This window comes from Garra rufa, chromosome 7, assembly GCF_049309525.1.
Source record: "Garra rufa chromosome 7, GarRuf1.0, whole genome shotgun sequence".
In the NCBI taxonomy this organism is placed as follows: Eukaryota; Metazoa; Chordata; class Actinopteri; order Cypriniformes; family Cyprinidae; genus Garra; species Garra rufa.
Window position 1 is genome coordinate 51,262,033 of NC_133367.1, and position 9,559 is coordinate 51,271,591.

Here is a 9,559-nt window from a genome sequence, read left to right on the forward strand (position 1 = left end):
AGACGTAACAGTACAGTTTTTTTTATCATGTTACAAAAACAAATAAATAATAATTATTTTATTGCTTAGAATTGCATATTACAATATTATTAACCACCAAAATATACATTAGAAGCACATGGTTGATGTAAAAGATATTTTAATATAATAAATATAATATAATATAATACAATATAAATAACCTTTTAAACAATACATTTTTCAGTTTTATATATTTTCTATACATATTTTAAAAAATCTAGGAATATAAATATAGGTATTTAAATACTATTGTTCAAAGGTTAGTTTTTTTCAGCAAGGATGCATTCAATTGATCAAAAGTGACAGTAAAGAAATTTCTAAAAATAAAAATGTTTCAAAATAAAATATATTTCTATTCAAATTAAATCTTTTTAACATTATATTCATCAAAACATCCTAAGAAAGGAGTAATGATGCTGAAAATTCAGCTTTGAATCAAAGGAATAAATTACATTTGACAACGTATTCATATAGAAAACAGATATTTTAAATTGTACTAATATTTTACAGCTTTTACTGTATTTTTGATCAAATAAACAGCCTTGGTGAGCATAATGCCAAAAACGTAAAAAAAAAAAACTCACTTTCTCTCAGGTCTCCACAGCAGAAGACAATGGGATTCTTCTCTACAACGGCGTCAATGACCACATTGCTGTCGAGTTACACGATGGCCACGTCAAAGTGACCTATGATGCAGGAAACCAGCCGGGAAGCACCATTTACAGGTACAATAAAGATCACACTCGACTTTAAATATAATGTGTAATTAAAGCTGCAAGCAGCAATGAAAGGGCCCTCACACCCGGGCTCACCACCGACCGGTGGCTTTAGGAAAACAGCGAACGGTGGGCAGTATTCTTTTAATATAGTAAATATAGGAGGATGATGTCAAAGTCATTTATATGTGCCAAACTTCCTGCTGCCAGCTGGTGGCGCTATGCCTATAACTGACTATTGGCATGTTCAGGCCAGCACTATTATCAAACATATGAAGTTTGATGCAGATTGACCTTGGTATGTTTGAGTTAGAGCCCTGCACGGGCCTTAAATCTAAGCCCTAGTCCGGCCCTGGCCCGAGACGCACAGGCTGTAGCCCGGCCCTTGTCCGACAGCTTATCAAAATTTTTGGCCCGAGTCCGACCCGAAGCCCGTCTTATTTTCCGCCAAATAGCTTATACTGTTACAGCCATTAAAATAGACCAGATTTGTATTTAATAGAAAGTTTGTTTTTTCGTTTCGTTTTTTTTATCAGAACAATTTAGAGAAATGTTTGGAGTTTTTTTGTTTGTTTGTTTGTTTTTTAAATGTAAGTTTTAGTTTTTTAAGTGACATCGATATCCAAGCGGTATGTGGTCCACAGTGAGTTTACTCAATTTAACCTATATATCAAATCAACACTTGACTAGTCTACAATGCAATCCACAGATATAAAACAAACATCAATATATCACAATGTTAGATTTATAGTTTATTATCACCATCTCAGAACAAAGGCATTTCGAACAAAAATAGAGAGCAGGGCAGGCATTTCTGCTGCGCAAAACCGGAACATGCAAAGTCGCAGTGGTAACGTAAACGATTAATGAACAAATATATAAAGAATAAATAATAATATAGAAAACTTAAAAAACACAACTTTACCACGTGGCTGGAAATCTCTGTGCTGCGCAGAGTATGTGAGCGGAGTGGAGCGGCAACAATTTCCCCCCGCGCTCCTTGCATTTAATAATCGCTCCTCGCTCACTGATATCAGAAACACCGCTCCGCGTCAAAAAAATTCAGTATGTTTGAAATGTAACAGTCCTGTTCATAAAATATAATAAAATAAAATAACAGGAGAGTTTCAAACACTAGTGTGCAATATTTGTTCCGACCACAGCTAATAATTGTCAGTATTAAAAGAGCATTGCTGCTTTATCCAGTGCAAAGTTCGTAATGAAAATAATACGTTTTCGTCAGTTATTTTACCTACAGATCACATTATTTCTGATTTGAGTGATCCATCTCTATCAAGCTAGCTTAAAATGTTTAACATATGATTTTCTGTTTAATGTGCAGTTATATTACGGACCATTGGCATGAATTGTACTCATGATGGAGCGGTGGTGGAGCGCTCTTGGAGAGAGTGAAAACCATGACGCTCCGACTTTTAAAAAATCCGCTCCTTCCTCCATTCAAAATCACACCGCTCCGCTCATACTCTGCTATGCGCGAGTTAGGCATCACTGGCGCTTCCGGACCGCACGCATAAAAAAAAAAGTTTAATGAGATTTAAAGTTTTTTCTAAAGCAGGCCCGAAGCCCGATATGCCTGCAAGTTATGACGTGAAAATTGGCCCGAAGCCCGGCCCTAGGGGCATAAAAAAGTCAGGCCCTGACGGGCTCGGGCTCAAATGCAGGGCTCTAGTTTGAGTTAGTGAAATATATGATATATCCTGCTGCCAACAGGTGGCGCTATGATAATATCTGAATATTGGCCTTTAGGTGTCTTCAGGCCAGGACTCTTACCAAACCTGTGAAGTTTGAGGCAGATCGGACATTTCATGTTTAAGTTAGTGTAAAAGAAGTAATTTCCTGTTGCCAACAGGTGGCGCTATGATTATTAGAGAATTTTGGCCCTCAGATGTGTTCTATGTCCATGGCGAAACATCAAACTTTGTCAGGCCACCACGGACACGCCGTTCAACGAAATCTCAAGATCTTCGCAGTTTAACATCGGCCTTTCGATTAGACTGACCAAATATAATGTTGATATCATTAAATCTCTAGGAGGAGTACGTTACAGCGTAAAGCATGCCACTTCCTGTTGCCAGCAGGTGGCGCTATGGCTGTAACTGAATATGGGCATGTAGATGTCTTCAGGTCAGGAGTGTTATCACACATGTAAAGTTTGGGGCAGATTGGGCATTGTATGCCTGAGTTATAGCAACTTCCTATTTCATGGCGAAACATCGAAATTTGTCAGGCCGCCACGGACACGCCCTAAATATACCTGCTTTAATTCACTGTCTGTTTCCACAGTTCTGAAATAGTGAACGACGGACGCTTTCACACCGTTGAGTTGGTGACTTACGACCGGATGGTCAACCTTTCGGTGGACGGAGGGATTCCTACGACTCTGGACAGCTTGGGACACGTCCAGCCCCTCACCAGAGATGCCCCACTATACGTCGGGGGTATGCAGTATTTTCACCTGAAACCATTAATGGTGCTACTATTTGACTGTAGCTGTAATCTGTGTTTTTATTTATCAGGTATGCCTGAAAATGCCCAGTCGCTGTCTTTCAACCAGTGGCCGACTGTCAACGGGTCCAGTTTTCAAGGTTGCATACGAAACCTCTACATTAATAATGAACTGCAGGATTTCACACATACTCAGATGAAGCCGGGAGTGGTGCCGGGCTGTCGGGCCTGTCAGGAGCTGCGCTGTGTGAACGGACTGTGTCAGCCGGACGCTGCCGACGGGCCCGTGTGCCACTGTCAGCCGGGATGGGGCGGCAAACACTGCGATCAGGCCCTGCTGGCAGCTGCTACCAACCCCTGTCAGAAACACAAGTGGGTACCTGTGTGTTCATGGGGTATATTACAAATAAAATGGAAAAGAAAGTGTTTTATATATATATACTGCCCTACAAAGCAAAAAGGCAGTAACTACGCCGAGTGCAGAACTGAGAAAAATGACTTTAAAGTTATCCTGTCATCCAGCCTGTTATCCAATGTTAAAACCGTCCCGTGAGGATGCCGCGAAATCACACACATTTGAGATAAGATATTTTGTCACATAACAAAGGATGCCTTGAATGTCATGAAAATGACAATAACTCATTTTTGACCAAAAATGCAGTTACTGCCTTTTTGCTTTGTAGGGCAGTATATATATATATTACATAATATGTAAAGAATTTTTAATAATATAAAAAAAAAATTTTTTTTTAGATTCAATGAATAAATCACCCTCCCTTTACTTTACAAACAATATTAGGTATTGTTTTATTTATTCTATATTATTTACATAGATTAGATATTTAATAATTCACATAATGTTGGATTTTATATTTATTAACCATGTGGTAATAGCTATTGAATATTTTATATCAAATGATGTAATATATAAATGATATAAAATATAATATACATAAAATATACATTTCAATTAATCTATATTCTAAAACATTTGTAATATTGTTTTTTAAATATTTTACACACACACACACACACACACACACACACACACACACACACACACACACACACACGTTAAATTAAACAATTAAATTCATCCAATGAATGTAATATTATTTCATTAATATCTGACATTTGCCTTATATATATATATATTTATACACACACACACACACACACACACACACGTAAAATAACTTTATGAATAAAAATACATAATGTATTACTTGTATATCTTTATATCTCAATTAATCTATATTCTAAAACATTTATTATTTCATTAATATTTTACATTATGCATTTATTTTGAATTAAATAACTATGTGCTAAAGCGTATTAAAAAAACACATTTTACACATAAGATAAAATAATAAATACACATTTTTCTGTTTGATAAAAAGTATTCATTAGGAACTGCCACATTGTTATTTAAAATAAAAGCACATTGTGAGGTATTTCATAAAAATATATATTAAAAAAAATTATTATACGTATACATGGATGAAAATCAAATATTGTATATTTTATATAAATGTATTTATATTTTTAATTATTTATATTTTAACTTAGCTAAATTACACAAAATATTCAATAGGCATTACACGTTGTAATGTAATATTTAAAAAAAATTACAGATCAAATAAAATGTGACATATAAAAATAAAATACACATTTTCTTACATTTACATTTATGCATTTGGCAAACAGTTGCATTTAAAGTAAATTACGTGGCATTCAAGGTACACATTTTGCCTCAAAGTTCATGCATTATTTAGGAGCTGAACCTACTTTGGTGTAGTAATTAAATTTCATAATATAAAACATCATTATCCAGTTAGCTTGTGTAAAATAGTCAATTAATATAATTACTGTAGTACCAACAAATTAAAAAAACTACTTTCAGGATTTACTAAAGACACGCACTAAAAAATTAGCGTTAAGACAAAAAATTTTTTGCAGCTGACCTTATTTTAGTTCTTTGTTTACTAAAGTTGATGCAAGACAGTTGACTGCTATTTGTGGCATGGTTTATCTCTGTCATGTCATGTCTTAACCCATCTACTGACTGTTTTTAGTAGATTTAAGTGCTTTTTTTTTGACTAATTGTCTTATTTCCCTTCTTGTAAGGTGTGTTCACGGCACCTGTGTCCCAGTGGACCTGCAGTCGTATCGCTGCGAGTGTGCGGACGGTTTTCACGGGCCCTTGTGTGCTCAAGAAGTGTCCTCCGACCCCTGTGAGGCGCTCTCATGCCAGCACGGCTTCTGCGAGGTATCGGCAACGGGACAGGCGCAGTGCGTTTGTGACAGCGGCTACAGCGGCCAGTTATGCGACATAGGTAAACGACACTCATTTACATAACAAACGATTAGCGTGAAAGCATTTTTTGACTGTATCTTTCGCCTCCAGTGGCTCCCTGTCAGGGCGAGTCGGTACGGGACTTCCATCGCTTGCGGCGCGGCGAGGTCCAGTGTCGTAGCACGCAGCCGATGTCCTGGGTCGAGTGTCGTGGCGGCTGCAGACCAGATTCGGGGTTCTGTTGTGGCAGCACCAGGGTACGACGTAGACGCTACAGTTTCGAGTGCGACGACGGAAGTTCGTTTACGCAGGATGTTGAAAAGACGGTCGAATGCGGCTGTGGAAAGTGTGTTTAGTCGTCAGAGATCACAGAAGACGTTAAAAGAGAACATAGTGTGCATTGTATCTGTGGACCGTAACATCTGTGAGGTAGCTTGATCGAAGAACTATTTAAGATAACCGTTGCATGTGAATGATGAATTATGGGTATTTTGTGCTGTCCGGCGAGGATTTATTAATGTTGAAAGATAAAATCTAACAACTGGATTTAGATTTAAGAGTACAGTTTAACAGACGGCATGTTATGCAGGATTTATAGTATTTAATATAACTGTAAAATATTTGTTTAACATTCATTTCGATTGTAATATATATATATATATATACGGTTTTTAATTTCCATATAGTATTTTTGTATGTTGGACACCGGCATTGGTGATGTACAATTTTTTACCTTTTAGTCTGTTTTCTACACGCAATTGTTTGACAAAGTAGTTTAGCTGCATTTTTTCATTTAATACCGTCTCATAAGTGTTTTTGTGTTTGCGAGTGTTTCTATTTATTTCATTAAAGGTTTTTGCCTCTTAAAAGGCCTGGTTTTACCTTACAGTGTGTTTTAGTTACTTAGGTTTGTTCATGTGATTGGTGATAGAAAAAAAACAGATGGGAGGGAAAAATTATTTCAATGCTTTTGCATTTGCTCAAAAACCTTTGTAAAGTAAATAAAATGCAAATATACTTTTTGCATTTTCCAAAAAACTGTTCACTCATAATACACTGAAATGTACCTTGTCTCCCACCTCAAATTTTTAAGAGAAAATTATTGAACGAATATATTGCATTTCCCCAAGAAAAACGTATTGCGTTCTCAGAGAAACTTGACGTTTTCCCACAAAACATTTAAGTTTTTTAGCAAAAGTTGGGTTTTATCACAAAATATTTGCATTCTTTAGCAAAAATATTACGTTTTCATAAGAAACTGAGTTTATTTCAAAATTTTTGCTTTTTTTTAGCAAAACGTATTGCATTCCCAGAGAAACTTGATGTTTTCTCACAAAACATTTCAGTTATTTTTGCAAAAATCTTGCATTTCCATAAGAAACTTTGAGTTTTACCACAAAATATTTGCGTTCTTTAGCATCACTTATTGCATTTCCAGAGAAACTTGACGAGTTCTCACAAAAAATTCAGTTTTTAGCAAAAGTTGAGTTTTATCACAAAATATTTGCGTTCTTTAGCAAAACATATTGCGTTCCCAGAGAAACTTGACGTTTTCTCACAAAATATTTACGTTTTTTTTTTAGCAAAAAATATTGAGTTTCCATAAGAAACAAGTTTTAGCACAAAATATTTGTTCTTTGGCAAAACGTATTGCGTTTTTTCACAAAACATTTTAATTTTTTGTAGCAAAAATATTGCGTTTCCATAAGAAACTTTGAGTTTTACCACAAAATATTTGTGTTCTTTAGCATCACTTATTGCATTTCCAGAGAAACTTGACGAGTTCTCACAAAAAATTCAGTTTTTAGCAAAACTTGAGTTTTATCACAAAATATTAGCTTTTTTTTTTTAGCAAAACGTATTGAATTCCCAAAGAAACTTGATGTTTTTTCACAAAACATTTCAGTTTTTTAGCAAAAATATTGCATTTCCATAAGAAACTCTGAGTTTTACCACAAAATATTTGCGTTCTTTGGTAAAACATGTTTTTTTTTGTTTTTGTTTTTTTGCAAAAAATATTGTGTCCAAAAGAAACTTTGATTTTTATCACAAAATATTTGCGATCTTTAGCAAAACGTATTGCAGTCCCAGAAAAACTTGATGTTTTCTCACAAAACATTTAAGTTTTTAGCAAAAGTTGAGTTTTCCTACAAAACTTGTTTTTTAACAAAAATATTGTTTCCATAAGAAATTGTGAGTTATCACAAAATATTTGCATTATTTAGCAAAACATACTGCATTTCCAGAGAAACTTGACGTTTTCTCACAAAATATTTGTTTTTGTTTTTTAGCAAAATGTATTGCGTTTCCAAAGAAACCTGACGTTTTTTCACAAAACATTTTAATTTTTTTTAGCAAAAATATTGTTTCCATAAGAAAAACTTTGAGTTTTATCACAAAATATTTGCATTCTTCAACACAACATATTGCATTACCAGAGAAACTTGACATTTTCTCACAAAACAAGTTTTTTTTAGCAAAAGTTGAGTTTTCCTACAAAACTTATGTTTTTTTTTTTTAAACAAAAATTTAAAAAAACTTGACATTTTCTCACAAAATATTGTTTCCATAAGAAACTTAGTTTTACCAAAAAATATTTGCATTCTTTGGTAAAACGTATTGCGTTTCCAGAGAAACCTCTTATTTCATAATTTTATATTTTTTTTGTCAATCTCAAAAACGGCTTGTTTGTCGTAATTATGCTTTTAGATATAAGTTTGTCTCGTTTACAGTAAAAAAAAAAAAAAACAGCCCAGGTTGCATTTTGGCAATAGTTATCCTTTAAAATGTGTTCTGTTTAAATATAAATTATGTTTATAAATGTACATAATGTATGAATGTAATCCAGACATGTTGTTATTGTCATGTGACTTACCAGTCAGTTGTGTTGCTTCACTGTCATTCACAAACCATCTCCCGTGGCCTCATGGGATAGTAAAGTATTCATCAAATGCACGCTTCAAAATCTCTCTTTTCAGAATAGCTTTTGCTTGCTATTTTTTGACTTGCTTTTCAGACACATTACTTTGTTCACATACTGTTTTTCACCTATATGTGTGAAATTATCGGATGCAGTCAAACTGTAGCTGGCATGAATTGATTCATAAATACTAATTATAGTTATCTGAGCTTCGCAAAACTGATTCGCTTAAAAGGTAGATGTTGGAAGGTGAATATTAGGCTTTTTTGTCTGTAGCACAAATTACACTAAATTAATACTTTTAGGGGTTTAGGACTTCAAACTGTTCAAATCACAAGCATTGACTACAGCAATCATAATAGTGATGTTTGCCTAAGCAACCACCATTAATAAAACCAGTATATTATACACAAAACTTCAGAACAGTATAAACAAGAAAAACCCACAATATTCACACAATATAAAATCATTTATTATTTCTTCAATAAATTAATCAAAACACCATCCTTAGCCACAACAAGAAGCTTGAATCTCAGTCCGTGCGGCATATAAACGCGCACACATCTATTTTTAACCTCAACAACTCACAATGCTTCAAATTAGCCGTGGTGACCTCTGCACCAAAGTCCTCTAATCCAAGCTGTCTAATGATTACAGACCTGTTGCTCTAATTTATGTTGATATGAAGACATTGGAGCATAGTTTAATAACCTAGACTTTATATGCTACTGGAGGCAGCAAAGACTGAAGCTTCTTTATTCTGTGATGAGAATACAGTGATTGGGATTTTTAGCCACAAGTTACAACAATAAACATGATGGGAGTGCAATGGTGTTTCAGTATTTCAACTCTGTTATGTTGGAACACAATAACAGCGATCAATAGTTTCTATAACAAAGTTGAACTACTGACCTTAACGTGGACTTCGCAGTCTCTCTAGAGTAGTTCACCTCTGTTATGGAAGGGAAATACAGCGATCTGGATTTTTTTGGGGCACAAAGTACAATTAATGTGGTGAGATCGAGTGATGATTCAGTAGTTCAGCTCTCTTATGTTTGAACAAAATAACAGCGTTCAATTGTTTCTATAACAGAGTTGAACTACTGACCTTAACGTAGACTTTGCAGTCTCTCTAGAGTA

The 9,559-nt window shown here is 34.7% G+C and overlaps 1 protein-coding gene across 1 annotated transcript in view; it reads left to right on the forward strand.

Moving 5' to 3' along the window:
- The window catches only part of slit1b (slit homolog 1b (Drosophila)), a 53,058-nt gene extending 46,698 nt beyond the window's left edge, over positions 1-6,360 (forward strand). Inside the window, 5 exon segments of the mRNA XM_073843780.1 lie at positions 616-746; positions 3,042-3,196; positions 3,275-3,575; positions 5,331-5,539; positions 5,611-6,360. Coding sequence (XP_073699881.1) covers positions 616-746; positions 3,042-3,196; positions 3,275-3,575; positions 5,331-5,539; positions 5,611-5,855 — 1,041 coding nt within the window. The 3' untranslated portion in view covers positions 5,856-6,360.
- The last annotated feature ends 3,199 nt before the right edge of the window (positions 6,361-9,559 follow it).